The sequence below is a fragment of the Eulemur rufifrons genome, chromosome 19 (assembly GCF_041146395.1).
Source record: "Eulemur rufifrons isolate Redbay chromosome 19, OSU_ERuf_1, whole genome shotgun sequence".
NCBI classification, from domain to species: domain Eukaryota; kingdom Metazoa; phylum Chordata; class Mammalia; order Primates; family Lemuridae; genus Eulemur; species Eulemur rufifrons.
This window is the reverse complement of record NC_091001.1, coordinates 46,802,851-46,823,711: the sequence shown is the minus strand read 5'-3', so window position 1 is coordinate 46,823,711 and position 20,861 is coordinate 46,802,851. Positions and strand designations below refer to the sequence as shown.

General features: G+C 37.9%; 1 protein-coding gene across 2 annotated transcripts in view; it reads right to left on the bottom strand.

The window, feature by feature from the left end:
• Positions 1–1,244: 1,244 nt before the first annotated feature.
• EIF2AK3 (eukaryotic translation initiation factor 2 alpha kinase 3) overlaps positions 1,245–20,861 on the bottom strand; it is a 68,413-nt gene continuing 48,796 nt past the window's right edge. For both annotated transcript variants that reach the window (XM_069493943.1, XM_069493944.1), the window contains exons 13-17: positions 19,451–20,231; positions 14,979–15,146; positions 6,788–6,889; positions 3,148–3,210; positions 1,245–2,199 (exon numbers count right to left, since the gene is read on the bottom strand). In XM_069493943.1, the coding sequence (XP_069350044.1) occupies positions 1,999–2,199; positions 3,148–3,210; positions 6,788–6,889; positions 14,979–15,146; positions 19,451–20,231 (1,315 nt within the window). In that variant the 3' untranslated portion in view covers positions 1,245–1,998. The remainder of the gene's footprint in view (positions 2,200–3,147; positions 3,211–6,787; positions 6,890–14,978; positions 15,147–19,450; positions 20,232–20,861) is intronic.

Below are 20,861 nucleotides of genomic sequence, written 5' to 3'. Positions count from 1 at the left end.
TCTCTAGGAGTTTGTTTTCACAGCCTTGAAGAGCCCTAAGTGGACAGCAGGGGTGTGTACTCCCTGCTCCTGTTCCTGCCAGACCAGGTTCCAAGGACTCACAGAGAAAAGAAAAAAGAAAAAAACAGACACAGCTGCTTCACAGCTTTTTGCCATCAGCTGGCAGCAATCATTTTTTTACTTTTTTCCTTTACCCCCTAATAAAAACCCCAAACCTCTTCTCCTCTCTGCTGACACTTCTCCTTTCTTTCTTTTCATGTCGTGCCCTTCTCACCCTTTGAGAAATAAAGTAGACTGTCTTTCTTTAAAACTATTCTAATCTTTGTGTGAGAATTCTTTCTTATCCCGTGACTTGAGTGCCCCCCCTAACATTCGCCCCTGCCTGGCTGGCCAAGCGATGAAGCCAGTGGGGTTGGGCTGGCCAGGAGCCACGCAGAACTTGGGGAAGGAAGACAATGTGTGAGTCTGGATAGATAGTCGGCCACAAATGTCTGGGAAGTGTTTTTCCGCTCACAAATTGCTCATAACTTTGCGTGGCAGCCATTATTTATGTATAAGATGGAGATACTCATGCACTTCAACACTTACAGGTTGTGTCTGGCCAGTTTGTACCTAGTCAGTCCAGCATGCCACCTGCCTCCACGTGGCACCCATTGGATAAACCATGATATCAACACAATGAGCATCACCACAGCCCCTTTTCTCTGTGAGGTCTCCCTTTAGGGCAGGGTCCTCCTTATATTCCCAGTCCCTGGCACAGAGTAGGAACTGAGCAAATGTCTGTTGATTACGGATTCCGTGAATTCTGAAGAGGTCCCGCCAAGTCTTTGGGAAATAATGGAAAAGACATCTGTCTGGAACAGGTTAGGAATAAGTTTGCTTGAGGGTAGGGTTAAAACTCTTCCTATACCTCTGATCCCATTTTATAAATTTGAAAATCTACCATTTTGGGACTAACTCCTAAAAATAAGAGTCAACTGCAAATAATTGAAAAAAGTTTTATTAAATCATTTAGACTTGAAAGAAGTCACAATAGTTAACACACTTAAGTGTGTTCTGTACACCACCAACCCAAATGGATTGATTTCAGAATTTTTATAAATAAAAAATAAACATATTTACAGTGAAAATGTTAGCAAGTTAGATGATTAAGGTGTTATCTATAATCAGTTTTGGGGAAGTATCAACCTACAGGATTACATAAAAGACATTTAAGATTTCATTAGGTTTAAAAAGTCCAAAATTAAAGAAGTTAGTTGCAATATATAATCCATTTCTTACTACGGCTTCTTTTCCTCCCCAAACCAGAACTTTTGATCAATTTACATAAAAAGCTTCATTTTCCCTTTATTGGCGGTAAAAGCACAAAAAGCTCTACACTCTCCCTAGAACCATCTAAGGAATAAAGCTATTTAATACTACAAATATGACTATAAAACTATGGACATAAACCATTATACAATTTGTGCTACTTGTCCTCCAAAATAGTGCAGATTCCTAATTTACCCACTAGGGACAAAATGGAGTCAGCTTTTTTGGAAATCAGTTTCAAAATCATATCTCCTTTTTGGAAATCAGTTTCAAAATCATATCTCTAGAAAGCATATTTCTAGAGCAATACAGTTACCACATGGGTAGACTTTCATTCTTCTGCATTATAAAAATATTTCCATTTTAATTCTCTCTATATATTTTATGGATTACTTCTACCTCCCTAGGCAAAAGGGGAGGGCTATAAAGCTTGGCCAGCCAGTGTCAAAAACAAAGAACAAGGACCACATGTGATTTAGACAGGCCTTTCCTAAGTATAGCAAAAATCAGGAGTTGTCTCAAATTAGGTTATGCTCCTAAATCCAGTTTAAATTTGACTTAGGAAAAGTTGTCCAAAATAAAATTGAGCAACAAACAACATTTTCAAGTCCACAGTTTTGGAAAGTCACATTCCTAAGAGGTGGGTTATTCTGTGTTACCTATAGGGGTTGCTAGCACAACTTAAGGCTAATTGCTTGGCAAAGGGCTATGGGAGTTGCTGGACTGTCTTGAATGTTTTGTTCCTGATGAACTCATGGAGCGAGACCTCTGTCTGAGCACTGTTTTTCCTGGAAACTCCAAGTCCTCAAATACAGCATTTTCAATAATGTTTGTAGCTTCTGGCCGTTCCATGGGAGATGGAGAGAGCATGTCTTGAACCATCACATACTGGAATACAAAAATTGTTTCGTGACAAAAGGGCCAGGTTTACATCACTAAACAATCTTTTAAATTAGGGGCCAGCAAAATTTTTCTGTACATATTTTATGAGTTATACAGTCTCTGATGCAACTACTCAATTTGGCCATTGATGCACAAAAGCAGCAAAGCAATATGTAAACTAAGGGATATGGCTGTGTTCCAATAAAACTTTATTGCAAAAATAGGCAGCAGGCTGGATTTGACCTGTGGGCCCTAGTTTGCCAACCCCTGCTCCAAACAAATATGGAACATTTTTTGGCATTTGATCACATCTTTGAAATACAGACATCATCAGATTTTAAAAATAAATTCATCTTACAATTGCATGTAAATCTACAATTATCTCAAAAAAAATTTCAATTAAAAAAAATCATGATAGAGATCAGTAACCAACACTTTTTCTTGATTTTTAAAAATTCTTTTTAATGTAATATGTGCTCTTATGAGCCCTCCTGGGAATACATTCATCAACTTTGCAAAAGTATAACAATTTTTGGTAAAACATATTTCATTTAAGCATATCTAAGGATATTATCATAAAGTTGATTTTTAATGCAATCCTTCATTATACTTACAATACTAAAAGATAAATTTTGACTTTTTCCATTTTGATAATTAATACATATTATCTATTTACTTCAACTTAATTATTTAAGAAAATTCTATATTTATCAATGTATAAATTTCACAGGAGGTCATGCAGCACGAAGCACAGGACACTGGGCTGAGGAAGCCAGACCTGCGCTCCAGTCTCTGGTTTTAACACATCGCGTGCTCTTGGGAGCAGGTCCCTTTCCTCTCTAGACCTTTGGCTTCCTCATCTGTAAAATGGGGAGACTCAGTGGACTGCTGAGGACTCTTTAAGTTCTAATTATGATTAGAAAAAAAAAAATAAAAGATAAGGATTATACATACCTCACGAGGATATTTCTGAGTAAACAGTGGTGGAAATTTGAGATTTCTTACATCAGTTAAGGTCTAAAAAGAAAGAAAAGTGTTACTTATCTTTAAATTTATCTTGACATATGAATCTATTTAAATATAAAAATATTTTTTGATATTCTAACAGAATGACTAAGAAGAAAGGTTGTATATTCACCAGATGGAAAACTTCTCAGTAGTTTTTCCTAACTAGGTAACCTGTATACAAGTGCTCCCTGTGCACAGATGTTCACTCCATCAAATCCTCAGAATATAGGGGAGATACGTAAACCCACACACACACACACACACACACACACACAGTTGGCCCTCCGTGTCCATGGGTTCTGCAGCAGAAGATTCAACCAACCACAGATCAAAAATATTTGGAAAAAAAATGGACAATTGCATTCGTACTGAACAGGTACAGACTTTTTTCCTTGTCATTATTCTATAAACAATACAGTATAACAGCTATTTACATAGCATTTACATTGTATTAGGTATTATAAGTAATCTAGAGATGATTTAAAGTGTATGGAAGGATCACAGGTTATATACAAATACTACAACATTTTATATAAGGGACTTGAGCATCCGCAGATTTTGGTAACCATTGGCAGCGGGGGCGGGTGGGGGGGGGTCCTAGACCGAATTCTCTGCAGATACTAAGGAACAATTGTATATGTGTGTGTGTATATACACATTCACATACATATATGTGCATATATGGATATACACATAGAGAACAGCTATGCTGAAGCAGAGAAAACACTGGCAACTACTAATCTTTGTCTCTATGCATTTTCCTATTCTGGACATTTCATAAAAATGGAATCATACACATGTGGACTTTTGTGTCTGGCTTCTTTCACTTACCATAATGTTCTCAAGGTTCACCTATAATGTAGCATGTATTAGTACTTCACTTCTTTTATGGCTGAATAGTATTTCTTTGTATGGATATACCACAATTTGTTTTTCCACTCATTAGATGATGGGCAGATGGGTTGTTTCAACTTTTGGCTATTATGAATAATGCTGCTATGAACATTTGTGTACATGTTTTTGTTCATGTTTTCATTTCCCTTGAACATATATCTAGGAGTGGAATTACTGAATCATATGGTAATTCTATGATTAACTTTTTCAGGAACTGCCAAACTATTTTCCACAGCAGTTGCTCCATTTTACATTCCCACCAGCAAAGTACAAGGGTTCTAATTCCTTCACATCCTAGCCAACACTTGCTATTTTTTTGTTGTTGTTGAGATACAGTCTTGCTTTGTCACCCTGGGTAGAATGCAGTGGTGCCATAGTAGCTCACCACAACCTTAAACTCCTGGGCTCAAGTGATCCTCCTGCCTCAGCCTCCCTAGTAGCTGGGAATATAGGTTTGCCCCATGACACCCGGCTAATTTTTCTCTTTCTTTCTTTTTTTTTTTTTGAGACGCAGTCTCACTTTGCTGCCCTGGCTAGAGTGCCGTGGTGTCAGCTCACAGCAACCTCAAACTCCTGGGCTCAAGTCATCCTACTGCCTCAGCCTCCCGAGTAGCTGGGACTACAGGCATGCGCCACCATGCCCAGCTAATTTTTTCTATATATTTTTAGTTGTCCATATAATTTCTTTCTATTTCTTTAGTAGAGCCAGGGTCTCGCTCTTGCTCAGGCTGGTCTCGAACTCCTGAGCTCAAACGATCCGCCCGTCTCAGCTTCCCAGAGTGCTAGGATTACAGGTGTGAGCCAATACGCCCAGCCAACACTTGCTAGCTTTCATTTTTTTGATTACAGACATTCTAGATTCTGTAAAGTGCTATCTCATTGTGGTTTTGATTTGCGTTTCCCCAGTGCCTAATGATGTTTAACATCTTTTCATGTGCCTATTGGCCTTTTGTATATCTTCTTTAGAGAAATGTCTATTGCTTTGCCCATTTTTAAATTGAACTGTCTTTTTATTGAGTTGTAATAGTTCTTCATATATTTTGGATACTAGACACTTTTCAGATATAGGATTTATAAATATTTTCCCCCATTCTGTGGGCTGTCTTTTCACTTTATTTTATTTTTAGAGACGAGGTCTTGCTATGTTGCCCAAGATAGAGTGCAGTGGCTATTCACAGTAAGGATCGTAGTGCACTCCAGTCTTGAACTTCTTGGCTCAAGTGATCCTCCTGCCTCAGCCTCCCGAGTAGTTGGGACTATAAAGCACGTGGCACCACACCTGGCTTGTCTTTTCACATTCTTTTTCTTTTTTTTGAGACAGAGTCTCACTCTGTTGCCTGGGCTAGAGTGCCGTGACGTCAGCAGCAACCTCAAACTCCTGGGCTCAAGCAATCCTCCTGCCTCAGCCTCCTGAGGAGCTGGGACTACAGGCATGTGCCACCATGCCTGGCTAATTTTTTTTCTATATATATTTTTAGCTGTCCATATAATTTCTTTCTATTTTTAGTAGAGACGGGGTCTCGCTCTTGCTCAGGCTGGTCTAGAACTCCTGACTTCAAACAATCCGCCCGCCTCGGCCTCCCAGAGTGCTAGGATTACAGGTGTAAGCCACCGCGCCGGCCTCTTTTCACATTCTTGATGATGTTCTTTAACTTGCAACTATATACATTTTGAAGCCATCTGATTCCTGATCCTTTACTTAGGTTGGACTTGTTTTATTTTCCTTTCTGGAAGTTTTCAGGGCCTTTATTTCTGGTGTTCTGGAATTTAGTTATTTTGGTTGCTTTTATTAATTTTTTTCCATTTATTGTACAAAACATTTGGTAGGTCCTTTTAGGTATTAGAAGATATGAGTCCTTTGGTTCTATGTGAGAACTATATCCTCTTCTATCATGGCCAGAAATCAATAGGTAAGATCTAAAATTGATAAATTAAGAAATGGTGATTAAGAACATAAACTTGGGGAACGTGGAGTTAAATACCAGGGACAACCACCAGAAGAGCTGGGGTAACCACTTATGAACGATGGGGAAACATGTGACAGAAGCCTACTTCACAAAGACTTTTAGTGTTATCTGCCTTAAAGGCTAGGGTTATGGTTTGAGAGGAAAAAACTAATTATGCTTAATTTGTCATCTTTTAAATACATGAGTGTGTGGCCACCTGTCCTCTAGAAACATCTTCTCCAGCCAACAACCACCACCACTCCCTTCTCTTGCACTCCCCACTCCCCTGCCCCTGCTCCCTTACCCTGGGGGCCCCTCTAGCTTTTTTCTTATTATAAACTTACTGTGTGCAAGATAGTGTTAAATTATGATGAACTTCAGCAAAAATTAGGAAGAAATAATCTAAGCAATTTTTTGAAGACTGAGTTTTATTTATTTTTTATCATGTTTTTATTTTATTGTTTTATGTTTTATTTTTTTTTATTCTTATTTCAGCATATTGTGGGGGTACAAAAGTTTAGGTTACGTATATTGCCCTTGCCCCTTCCACCCCCCAAGACTGAGTTTTAAATGGAAACAAATAGTCTAGAAATCCTCCCCATGTTGCTCACATGACATCTTCTAGTTAACTAGTTTGCTGGTATTAAGAACAATATTCTTTTAAAACTCTTCACTTTGTAAATTTTAGATTATTTTCTTTTTCAACCTTTAAACAAAAATTTTTTTTTGAGGATGGGAGTACTTACCCTGACTCTCTCCATCTGAGTGCTGAATGGGTACAGCAATTCAAATAGAATCAGGCCTAAAGAAAAGATGTCCACTTTATGAGAATAGTTGTTTCCATGAATCTGAAATTCCATATAAAGAAAAAATATTAAGAAAAAATAACATCAAGATAGTACAATTGATATTGCAGTCTTACTGAATCCCAGGGTTAACTTAGTCACTTCTTGGTTCAAATGTATGTGTAAAAATGTTAGCAAAGAGTTAATCTCTCAAGCCTCTTTTCTTCAAGGTGCCACACTAAGAATAATTAAAGTACTCAGCATTACAGAAGGAAAGCCCAGGTACAGCTCTGAGATATGCATCAGTGAAATAGGCCCAGCAGAAACCTGGAGCCTTGTGATGATGCTAGAAAAAAGAAAGAGGTGGTGGGAGCCAGTAAAAGCTGCTCAACTACCCCTGAGGTGAAGTTTTTCAAAGCAAACACTATCTAAAGCAAATCTCTCATTTCTAATCATCTTAGCCCTCACCCATTTTTATGAGAAAATCTTCATTACTCCAAACCACTAATCAACTGTGATTAGCCTTCCTTACAGCACTTAATTATGGACTACTTTGCATTCTTGGTTGTATTTTTCATGTGTATATTTCTTATTCTTCACAACTAGATTATAAAGCCCTGGAGGGAAGAGAACTGCTGCTTTTGTGTTGCCGTCCTCTAGCACTGGGATAAGTATAGAGAAGGGCCTCAATAAATACTCATTTGTTAAAATGAACAAATGAATTACAAGTGAACTACCCTATTAAACAAAGCTTCATTCAAATTGAAAGTGACCTCCTGGAGGCTCAGAAGAGCCCTTTCATTTGTAAAAATTTCTTTAGGCATGTAACTTGACATTTGGTAAACAGCCAAAGAAGGGGGCATCACTTTGGAAATGCTCCACACTGGTATTTCTTAATTGGGGGATGGAGGGTCACAGGGCACTTGCCGGGTTTACGAGCCCTCTACAACCTCCCTTCTAGCTAGACTTGGCATCTGTCTCCCTGGCTCCTGCCTCTATGCGGACAGAAAACCAGAGGAAAAGCTCAGTGGCCACATCAGCTGCATCACTCTCCTTCCTTCTGACTGTAGGGACCTGAATCTTCCCTTACCTCTCATCCCTGGGGCTTGGGAAGTATTCAAAGAAAATGCATTTGAAAATAATGCTTGCAAGGGAAGACTTGAAAAGGACAGCCTCACACTACTTGGAGAATATAAATTGACACAAATTCATGTGAAATAACTTGGTAATAAATGTTTACTCCTACTTTATAATCCCATCTAATTTCATCCATCCTAGGGTGGTTGGAAATGTGGACAGAGATTTGGGTACAGGGATAGTTACCCAGGTGATATTTTTAACAGCGAAATTTACAGGTAACTAAAATGTCCAAAACAAACATTGAATAAATTGGTGAACAGAACATATACAATGTAGCCACAAGTATTTTCTAAGAATAATTAAAAATATAAGAAATGCTTACATTTTAATATTGTATCCAATTTTTTACAGAGTAGAATCCCAATTCTGTCCTCCAAAATAAAATAAAAAAATTAAAGATGTGTGTCTAATCTACATATGTAGACACATAGAAGGAAATAATTAACTGCTGTTAAATTTTAGAGATTTTTAGTAGTGATTTGTACTTTTTTTAATACATCCCTATAGTTTCCCACATTCTCTACATAGAGGACAGATTAATATATAATGTATTACTAAATTTATTATTAAAAATATTAAATATATTTTAAAAAGAAATATAGCCTCATGAGCACATGAAGTCATCTTTACAAAATATCTAAAAAATAAGGAATTAAGTACAAAGTCTCAAGGGAGGCATAATATATCATTTCAGAATTTAAGTTGTTTTATCACTGTGCAACACTAGAAGTTGGTTTTTGGTAACTACAACCAAGAACAAAGTAACTGTGGGCCCTGCTCATTTACTGTAAGGATAAGAAAATTAAGAGTTTTGATAATAAATATTGTAAAACAATGTCTTAGTGTAGCTTCTGAGTCTTGAGTAAGACAATTCATACAGCCAAAATATTTTGAGAGACTTGAGACTCTTTAAAGGGGCATTTTATAAAACGATAGTTTTTATATTTAAAGAGGATTATTAAGAATAGAATTAACACTGTCCGTTTTAACTAACATATTTTACCTACTGTACATTTCATGACAAAACTTCTACAGCTATCCTGATTTTCTAATATCTTCTACAATACCAAATATAGCATCACTTCACTTATAAGTGGGAACTAAATAATATGTATGCGTGGACACAGTGCACTAACAGGCCCTGGAGGCTTAGAAGGGTGGGAGAGAAGAGCGTAAGGGATGAAAAAATTATTTAATGTGTATAATGTACACTGTTCATGTGAGAGGTACACTAAAAGCCCAGACTTCACAGCTCTGCACTATACACATGTAACAAAACTGTACTTGTATCCTTAAATCTATAGAAATTAAAAAAATTTAAAAACCTATTCTCTTTTATTGAAGAAAATATATAGCATCACTTGTCATCAATCTCTTCCTTTCTCAGGTGGCAAGCCTTGCCTCCAACACACACACACACTCCCCACTCTGAAGTCACAAGCCAAAGTGCCATCAGCACAGCGGTGTTTCTGGGGTGGCCAGGACTACCTGGTGTTTATCTTTTCACTGACATTCACATTCACTCGTCCACCAGACACTTATGCACCTGAGTCTAGGCATTGTGTCAGGTGTTAGAGCAAAAAAGGAGATAAGCTGGGTCCCTATTCTGATAGTTTATATTTTACAGGGGAAGAAAAAACAATTTCAGAGAGTTAAAGATGCTATGAAAAGAGTACAGATGGGATAGACTCTGACAGGGAGTAGAGAGTGGGTCATCTATGTTAAACAGGGCTTTGTATGTAGTGAGCTCTTCATTAATAAGCATCCAGATAGAATTATTTTTATTTATTCATTATTGTTTTGCTTTCACAATACTTAAAATGTGAAAGTATTACTTCCAGCCTCTTAAATAATGAATTTTTAAAAAATGCTATTAAAAACCTTTTTAGTATCAATTCTGATATATGCCTATGTACGAAAATTGGAAAATAAAGAAAAGTCCAAAATAGATTAAAATTCATTCAAAGTCCCCCTACTCAGGAGCAACGACTGTTGATATTTTATGGCTCTTTCAGTCTTTTTTTCCTATGGATAGAAATATGCATTTATAGTATTTTGATATTTCATATAGTTTTAAGTTTTCCTTTCACCAGGTCCAGGACATACATCATTTGATTGATTCAGTTACTTGGGCCAATAGATTTTCTTTCCTACTTTTTGGTTGCAAGCAATTGTTTATGTGTAATAATCTCTCTATAAATTAAAGTCTCTGCTGTACCCTTTCTAATTTCTAAATTTATTGTGTTTTTTCCCCCCTTAAGTAGATTTGCTGGAGAGAATTATCTTTTTTATTTAAAACTATTAAAATCAACCGTGGTGATGTTGTTTTACTGTTTCACCAGTATCAGTTCTTATGCTTGTTCTCCATTTTCCTAGCTCCTCTCCGCCTCCTACTGGGCAGACTATGAAATCACTTATGCAGTAATGTGTTTATGTAATGAAGGCCTGTAGAATACATTTATCTCTAAAGGGAACTTTGATAACTTGGATTTCAATATTTTTTATTTCTTTATTTTCTTAATACTTTGCATAAGTATTTTCACTTCATTATTGATTTGATAGTTATTCAGAAGGGGTTTTAAATTCCCAGCTAGCCAAAACAGAAGCAAAAACAAAAATAAAAAATAAACAAAAAGCCAAAATCAAAACAAACCACTATAACCTTTTTTTATTGCACTGTGATCATAAAAAGACATTTACAACTTCTTTTTTTTTTTTTTTTTTTGAAGGGGTGGGGGCTTGTGAGGAGGGGTGCTCAGTTTCCTTGTTTTTTTTTTTTTGTTGTTGAGACAGAGATTCACTCTGTTACCGTGGATAGAGTGCAATGGCGTCACTGTAGCTTACTGCAATTTCCTGGGCTATAAGTGATCCTTCTGCCTCAGCCTTACGGGTAGCTGGGACAACAGGTGTGCACCACAATGCCTGGCTGGCTGCTTTTTTCTTTCTGGTAGAGATGGGGTCTCACTCTTGCTCAGGCTGGTCTCCAACTCCTGAGCTCAAGCAATCCTCCTGCCTTGGCCTTCCAGAGTGCTAGGATTACAGGTGTGAGCCACCGAATCCAGCCAACATTTATAATTTCTATGGTTTCAAATACACTAATGTTTCTTTTTGGCCTAGAGGTTTGAAATGAAAGTATATCAAACTTTAATTTATTCATCTGTAAATGTTCAAATGCCAACTGTATACATAGCCTGGTATATTTTTATCTAGTTTCCCTTTTTAACTTTTCTTTTTTGAAATTGTAACCCAATCTTAAGTTTTCCTTTTCATGGGGATATTTAAACACATTTATTTATTTATTGCATAACTAACATTTGGCTTTAACATCACTTGTATTTCTATACCTTTCCTTTTTATTGTGGTTTGTGCTCGTATTCTGTAGTGATACAGGAAGTAGAAATATTGTTTTAATTCTTTTTTTTTTTTTTTTTTTTTTGTTGAGACAGAGTCTCACTTTGTTGCCCAGGCTAGAGTGAGTGCCGTGGCGTCAGCTTAGCTCACAGCAACCTCAGACTCCTTGGCTTAAGCGATCCTACTGCCTCAGCCTCCCGAGTAGCTGGGACTACAGGCATGCGCCACTATGCCCGGCTAATTTTTTCTATATAGATTTTTAGTTGTCCATATAATGTCTTTCCATTTTTAGTAGAGACGGGGTCTCGCTCAGGCTGGTCTCGAACTCCTGACCTTGAGCAATCCACCCGCCTCGGCCTCCCAGAGTGCTAGGATTACAGGCGTGAGCCACCGCGCCCGGCCTGTTTTAATTCTATTTGCTGAATTTACGTACATCAAATACAAATTCCGACTTCCATCTTTATTTTCCCTGTTCTTACCATCTTCCATTTCCAGATCTTTGTTACTTTAAAATGAAAATTACAGATCCAGCTTATTATGATAACTATATTTAAAATTAAAAGCCTTTTACTAAGAATATATTTTGGGTTTTATATTCAATTTCAGTTTGGTATCCATATTCATAAGAGCCATTGGCACATATTGCTAATTGGGTTTGATGTCTATTGCCAGTTTTTATAAGTTTCTCTTCTAAAATTAACTTTAATAGGTAACACATTCCCATGGCTCAAAAACAAGGAATATAACCTGTCCCTCATCTGCCTAGTCTCACTAGCCACTGCCCCTCTGCCACTGCCCCCATAAACATCCGTTTCTTGCACATTCTTCCTTTATTTACACATAAGCAAATATATATCTATCTTTCTCTCCTTTACACAAAAGGTAGCACACTATACACACATTTCTGCACCTTGCTTTTTACACTTGAGATTTTTAAAAACTCTTACCTATCTAAAAATGCCTAATTTCTTTGTACACGATGAGTCACAACTATTTTTCTTCAAAACTGTGTATGTTGCTTTATTGTCTCCCAGAACTGAGTGCTATAGAAAACCAGCTCTTTAGTTATAACCCCCTCCTCAAAGGCAATTCCCATTACTAGTCTCTGATAGATACTTCCAAAGATAATCTAATCCAGTGGTTCTCAAAGTATAGTCCATGGCTCCCCGGGGACCCCACCACCCTTTCAGGATGTCTGTGAGGTCAAGACTATTTTCTTAATAAAATACTAAGACATAATTTGTCTTTTCAATGTGTTGCTATTTGCACTGATGAAACCTGGAGCATGAATCAAGGCAGTGGCACCAAACTGTACTAGTAGTAATTATATGCTTCAGTGCCACATGCTTATAAGCAAAAAAAACCAAAATAAAAAAAGTACACATTTCACTTAAAATATCCTTGCCAGACAGAAGTAAAAAATATTAATTTTATTAACTCTCAACTCTTAAATACACATCTTTTTAATAATCTGTGTGACAAAATGGAAACTATTCATAAAACATTTCTATTCTATACTAAAGTACAATAGTTGTCTCAAAGTTTGAGACTTGGATATGTTAATGTCCTGATCTGATCACTATACGTTGTATGTATCAAAACATCACTATGTAACCCACAAATATGTACAATTATTATGTATTAATTAAAATCTATCAATATATTTTTCTAAGAGCTTGAGACCCGCTGACATAAGCATAATTAGTTCGTGAATATCTTTAGCACTTGCACAATTATTAGAGATATGATATATGCACTAGCTGCTCTTTTCAAACACCACTTTCACGTGAAATGATTGACAAACTACAGTTATTTAGACTTGGATATTTGACAGATTTTTTTTTTTTTTTTTTTTTTGAGACAGAGAGACAACTATTGTCTCTCACTCTGTTGCCTGGGCTAAAGTGCTGTGGTGTCAGCCTAGCTCACAGCAACCTCAAACTCCTGGGCTCAAGCAATCCTTCTGCCTCAGCCTCCTGATTAGCTAGGACTACAGGCATGTGCCACCATGCCTGGTTAATTTTTTCTACATATATTTTTAGTTGTCCAGCTAATTCCTTTCTATTTTTAGTAGAGACAGGGTCTCACTCTTGCTCAGGCTGGTCTTGAACTCCTGACTTTGAGTGATCCTCCCGCCTTGGCCTCCCAGAGTGCTAGGATTACAGGTGTGAGCCACCTCGCCCGGCCAACAGATGTTTTCTTAAAGATGAACAATGTGAGAATGGTATTTCAAGGAAAACTGACAGTATTTGTTACCAATAATAAAAGTTGAACTTTCAAGTGAAAATTCAAATTTTGAAAAATTTATATCCACCAGTGGGAATTTGACAACATCCTAATGCTTAAAGCCTTTTCTGGTGAGATCAGTAGTGCTATTAACCAAAACGATTTTTTATATTGTATAATGAACTGTGACAACTTTTAGAAAAGTTGTCTAACTTAGGGAACCAATAACGGTTTCCAAATGACCAATACACAATACAAAATCATGCATGGGTAAAAAGAACCATTCAAAGTGCAAAATGGACCAAGGGATGTTAAAGTAACAGAGTACAAAATATTCACTTATACAGTGTTAGATTCCAAAGTGTAAATGACTTCAATAAGTGATAGAAACTACCACTTATTGAGTTTTGATATACTATTGAAGAATATCCACAATTACTTGAAATGAAATATTGCTCCCTTTTCCAACTACATATATCTGTGTGGGGCCATATTTTCTTCATGTACTTTAGCCAAAATAACATACTGCAACGGACTGAATACAAAAGCAGATATGAGAATCTAGCTCTTCTATAAGTCACACATTAAAGAACCTGGCAAAAATGTAAACAAATGCCCCTCTTCTAATTTTTTTTGTTTTAGAAAATATTTTTTGTAAAAATATCTTATGATAGGTTTAATATTGTTATTTTAATTGATTTAATAAAGCTTTGTAAATTTGTTTTAATTTCTAATGTGACAAATATTGATAGACAAAATTTTATAAGAAAAACTTTTGGGTTCCCAATCATTTTTTACAAGTGTAAATAAGTACTGAGACCAAGAAGTTTGAGACCTGCTGCTCTAAGCACAAAGAAGCTTGTAAAGATCATTCGCCTGTTGGTGGCTGAGCATGATGATCCTCTGAAGCTCCCAGGGTGCCCTGTTTCCACTACTCTTCCAGTCCCTGCCTTCATTATATTGCTTGTCCTCTGAGGACCAAGCATCCCACAAGGCAACACAACGCAGCCTATGTACCTCTACTTCCTGCCATGGTACATGCTGGAAGCTGCCTGTGAATTATCACAGATACTCAGTACAGTAACCCTGGCTCTAGCTCGCTCTGAAAATAGTGTCTAGATAGTCTACACAAGGCAAACTGGACGTAAGTTGCGGAGGGTGCAATTCAAAGTCTCTTTCTAAATTTCTGGTTGCTGTCATGGTCTGGTTCAGAGAGGGAACACATTTTATGTGTTGTAACTAATTTTCTTAATCTACCCTCAATTCAGGTTGTAGAAGTTGCACCCTTGCTGTGTCGCCTGTGGAACACTATTGCCAGCTTTCATAATTTTGAGACTTTATGTTACTGGGTATTTTAATGAGAATGTAGGTGGAGATTCATCGGGCACATATAGCTTGCTGCCGTGCTAACTAAGTAGAAGTCTGAAAAACTCACCTGCTCTGGGCTCATGTATAGTTTGGTCCCTACTTGTCCTGTGTGTCTGGCATAAGCTGGCATTGGGGTCAGAACCATCTGTTCTTCCTCATCCTGGTCCATTGCAGTCACTAATCCAAAGTCTCCAACCTTGACCACATCATCCATTGTAAAGAATATGTTGGAAGGCTGGAAAAAATAAAACAGACAAAAGTACAGTCTTGGACATGGAGGAGGAGAGAAAGTAAAGAATTATTTAAATGACTATATAGAGAAAGAAATATAAGAAACCAGATATTCTCAAGCATACCTCTCTCTCTCTTTTTTTTTTTTTTGAGACAAAGGTCTCACTCTGTTGCCCGGGCTAGAGTGCCGAGGCATTAGCTTAGCTTGCAGCAACCTCAGACTCCTAGGCTCAAGCAATCCTTCTGCCCCAGCCTCCCAGGTATGTGGGACTACAGGCATGTACCACCATGCCTGGCTAATTTTTTCTATTTTTAGTAGAGATAGGGTCTCACTCTTGCTCAGGTTGGTCTTGAACTCCTAACCTCAAGCAATCCTCCCACTTTGGCCTCCTAGAGTGCTAGGATACGGGCATGAGCCACCATGCCCGGCCTGTATTTCTCTTTAAAATGGGATAATGTGAAAATAAAAACAATTCGTCTATGCTAGACAGGCACTGTTAGTAAAGAAAAGGGAAGAGAAGCAGAGAAAGCTAGCATTTATTGAACATCTACTTAAACCATGAGAGATCCACATTCCCTAGGGGCAACAGTATTTAATCTTCAATCTTATTATTTTATATATTCCTCCAAGTTTCTCTATATTTATGACTTAAGCCATAGTAAAGATAATGATAACAGTAATAATAATAATAGCAAATGCATATACAGCACTTACCATGTGCCAGGCACTGTTCAAAGCAGCTTGCTACTACTAACTCATAATACAACCTTATTAGATGAGTACTAGTAGTCCCCCATTTTACAGATGTGGAAACTGAGGCCCAGAAGTTACACGAATTGCTTAAGGTTACCCAGCTAGCAATTAGTGAAGCAGGGATTCAAACCCAAGTCATCTAGTTCTATGAGAAAAGGATCTTAGAATTCACTGCCATGTGCCCAGCACTGAGTACAGTTCTTGCTCTATGGTAGCTAATCACTACTGATGAATGAATGAAACAGACTGAGCATTTGGTTTGCATCAGAGAGGGAGAAATAGACTATCAAGAGGAATAAGAGTTCTTAACTACCCGTATGCTGCCTCTTCTAAAACTCATATGCTCTCAAGACTACAATCTACTCTCAGACCTCTGTCCCGAGTTCTAAACTTACATGTGAAACTGTTTACAGGATACATCTAACCAAATGTCTCAGGGCTCCTTATCCCCAAAGTACCCTATATGAAATACATCACCTTTCCCTCAGAGTCTACTCTACCCTGCAGGTAACATGACCACCATTTACAGCCCTTGAAATAAGGAAAAAGGAAGCCATTTAGCTCATGTAATTGAATTTCATCATGCTTCAAATACTACCAGAAATAACATTTTGTTCCCAAACTCTAAAATATCAATATACAATTTTGACTTTGAAGCAATGAAGTTATTGTATATAACTTAATCCATGTAATCATCTGCAGCTTCCCCACAAATAACCTTGTACCACCGACAATAATACGCTATGTGGCCTCAAATGTTATCTTTCCTCCCCACCCGCACCTTCTGAGGGCAGCTGGCATTTCCTGAACCCTGTAATAGACACGGGTTTGGCTCTCCAGCATCTACCCTCCGTGCTTCCACCAGAACCATCTGACTTGACTTTGGAAACTCCCTTCTTCCTGACTGTGCAACAACCCCATTGTTTGTGTGGAAGTCATGCTGGCTCTACAGGTTGCCTAAACCAATTTGTATAATCCCATTCCCTGGCCAGGAGACTGGTTTAGGGGTGGGTGGGTATCTTTGGTTTATCAAGTAGAAATGAAACCCAGGACTTCTGATCAACACTGGGGGAAAGCAATACTTTTCTCCCCACCCTCTACCCCACCACATCTAAAAGGCTTAAAAGAAAAACATGTGGCCCTAAGAATCTCTGGCAACCATCCTGAGATTAGAGGGGAGGAGAGAAACCAGGTTCTGGCCAAATCACTTGATCCCAGATGAAGCTTTACCTGAATCCTCAACAGTTTAGTCATAGGGGCCAAGAGATTTCCTTTTCTGGTTAAATTAGTATAATGCTTTTGGTTGCAAACAAGAGAAAATTCAAAATAAAATGATACGAGCATCTAGAACATGTCAGGCATTGTCCTGAGGCTACAGTTGGTGAACACAACATAATGGTTTGTGTACCCATGGAAACCACAGGATAAATAATCCAGGTGTGCTGAGAATGACGAAGGAGAAAGACAAGGTTCTATGAGAACACTGTGTATTAGAGGAACTGAGAAAAGCCCAGACTGGAGAGAATAAAAGACTAGAAGTCAGTCTGAAGAGGCAGGTGCCAGAGAGTCCTGATGACAAAAATGTAACCAAAAAACAAAAGTGGGAGAGGGCCTAGAAGGTTGTAGCAAAATGTAAAGCTTTCTCAACAAAGAACCAAAATCTTGCTGGTAGTTTTTTTTTGGTACACTAGAAATCTTTACAAGGAATTGTTTTTTAGAAAGGAATAAAACCTTTATGATTTCTAGAAAAAGAAAAGAGGAAATTAACTTTCTTCTTAGAATTTTTCTGATGTATAGACAAATACAGGAAAATCTTTAGATAACATTGTCACATTGAACAGATATCTACCAATATCTCATTTATATTATAAATGAGCAGGCAGATATTCATTATTAGTGAAAACATAAATTTGTTGCCTTTCGACTTGACATCTGTGTGTATAGCAAGTGTTAAATACAAGAAGAATGTGTTTATCAGCAAGTTGTTTTCCATCAAATGATAAGCCTTTACCATATTCAGACCTAAACAGCTAGTATCCTCTCAAGTTAGGGGTGTCTGGTCTCCTGTAAGTTGTCTGTTCCATTCCAACAAAAATAAGTCATCTCTGAACTCTTCATTCAGTGCATAACAATTCCTGGCAATTAGTTTGGGCCTACATCAAAATCTCTGAGACATAGTGATTATATATAACTAAATAACAATTATATTGGAAATAGGAATTATTTCTAATTCTTATTCCTGTTATCCCCAAACTCTCAAAATATACTCCAGAATTTAGAAACCTACTGCTGATTTTAGAAGAAAATAACTTCTTTCCAAATGGCTACTATGGTACCTGAAACAAAAGTTTGTGGTTACATAAAACAAAACTGAAAATACTTAAAATGGATCCAAATCTGTGAAGAAGTTAGGCTAATTTCATCAGAAAAAGTATTTATAAATTCATTGTACATCTACTGGTGACTGCTATGAGTATATGGAATATGGCAGAAATTAGTAGAGTAAAAGTTCCATATACTTATTTTGCAGAAATACATACTACGAAGGAATGCCATGTTTTAGTAAGAATCTTATGTAGAATCACCTGGTTAACCATTTGTTTATTTATTTTATACATACATATATATTTCTTTTATTTATTTATTTTTTTTGAGACAGAGTCCCACTTTGTTGCCCGGGCTAGAGTGCCATGGTGTCAGCCTAGCTCAGAGCAACCTCAAACTCCTGGGCTCAAGCAATCCTCCTGACTCAGCCTCCCGAGTAGCTGGGACTACAGGCATGTGCCACCATGCCCGGCTAATTTTTTGTATATATATTTTTAGTTGTCCATATAATTTCTTTCTACTTTTAGTAGAGACGGGGTCTCGCTCTTGCTCAGGCTGGTCTCGAACTCCTGAGCTCAAACGATCCACTTGCCTCAGCCTCCCAGAGTGCTAGGATTACCGGCGTGAGCCACCACGCCCAGCCTATATATATATTTTTTATTATTTGGACTGTATTTCCTAGAGACAACCGGTTAACCATTTACAACCTTTTTCCATCCAGCTTCTCATCTCTTCTCCCAAAGCCCAAAGAGTTCAGAAGTAGGGGCAAAAGTATAGAGATCTGCCCCAATTCAGAACTGGCTAATGAAGGAACTAACGTCTCTCCTTCCCTTTGGGTGGCTTTCACCATGCTGCTTCAGGGACCTAGGGGTGCCTGTGGCAGAGCACTGAAAGCCATAGGAGAAACAGGGTGTATCTGCTTATGGTGGATTTTACCTAAAGACTCTTTTTTTGTTTTCTCATCTAGACTACTGGGAATAAATAACCATCACAGTAAAATGAAAAGAAAAACATCATAGAGGAGAATGCATGGTTCCCCTGATGTTTTCCAACATGAGACTTATTCCTGCAGCAGGCCCCTCCCTTCAGGCTACTTTCTCAGACCTCTGCTCCCAGATGCCTCTGCTCTTAAGGGTCCTTCAGTTAAAAACTGATGACTACTGCAAGTACTGCTCTGAATCATAAAATATCAGATTGAAACCCTTGTGTGATGTTCCACAAATACAGACCTTGAGGTCCCTGTGCATGAGTCCTTTGCTGTGGAGAAACTCCACCGCCTCTGCGATCTGCAGAAAGATGTGCAGGCACACGCTCCTCTCTCTCTCCTCTATGGTACATCGTCCGTTCATCCAGTCTTTGAGGTTTTCCTTTCTGCATAGCTGCATCTGAATGTAAAGATACACTTTCGGTGAACTGGGCTGGAGTTTTTCCGTGGTGTTTTTAGTGAGATCTAAACTCAAAGTGGTTGGTCTTGGAGGAGAAATAGACAAAGTAGCTTCAGAAGAGGATTTGCTACTGGTGTGCTTGAAAGCAGTTAGTTTATTAGCATAATGGTTGCCAATATGCAGTCGCTTAGTTTTGGGCTCTTCTTTACTGGATGCATTATCACAACCAGAATCTTCAAATACAATAGAAGAAGAGGTTCTCTCCCTTGACCTTACATAAGGAGAAGCTTCAGAAGGACAGAGTTCAAAGGAGTGCCCCTCGTCATTGCCATCCATAGTACCATCTTCCACATCACAGTCTGTAAGACAACTGTCCTGGAGGTTGTACGCTGCATCCTCTGACCCACTGATGTCTCTGTGGTCTGTTCCTGAGAACTCCAGTGGAGAGAAATGGCTCTCAGATGAACTTGTCTGGCCACAGGAAATCCCTACTGAAAAAGACCTGCTTCCTTGTGGTGAAGGAGCTATGATTTCAATATGTTCTTTTGTAGAGAAAGGATCCATTGTGCATATTTTAACTGATGGTGCATCCATTGGGCTAGGAGAGCTGAGTTGCCAGTCTGTGCTAAAAGTGGGAGAAAGACAAAGGGATAAGAATGAATATATATATCAAAAAGTATTTTGATATACTTTTATACTTTTATCAAAAAGTATTTGAACTGAATCCTTGGTTTAAAAAGTTTCAGTTATAATAAAGCCAGTTATCAATGATGAACAACAAAACAACATATAGACTAAATAAAAACATGCTATGTGAAGTAGAGAACATCACATTCCATGCATTCCTTCTAAAAAGCGTAACTTAAAAGCTTAATTTTATACATGAAACAATCGTCTGGGACTGTCATACCAGAGTGGACAAAGCCTTTTATGCAAAACAAGGACAGGATTCCTCCAGAATCACTACTCTGAAGCCCCTGACCAAATTAGGACAGCAGCTCTCAGGGTCTTGAGACAGGGGCCACTTCACTTGGTCCTTCCATGGTTTCGCTATTGGTTAAGTCTATAATTAGCGTCACTTTAACAAGGTACTTCACTTGGATCTAATGCTGCTTAGGTACCTGTAGGCAGGAGCTTACTCCAGTTATTTACTCCACACATGCTTCTTTTTTGTTTTTCTTTAGTAGTTTGGTTTGTTTGTTTGTTTTTGAGACACAGTCTTGCCCTGTAGCCTGGGCTAGAGTGCCGTGGCGTC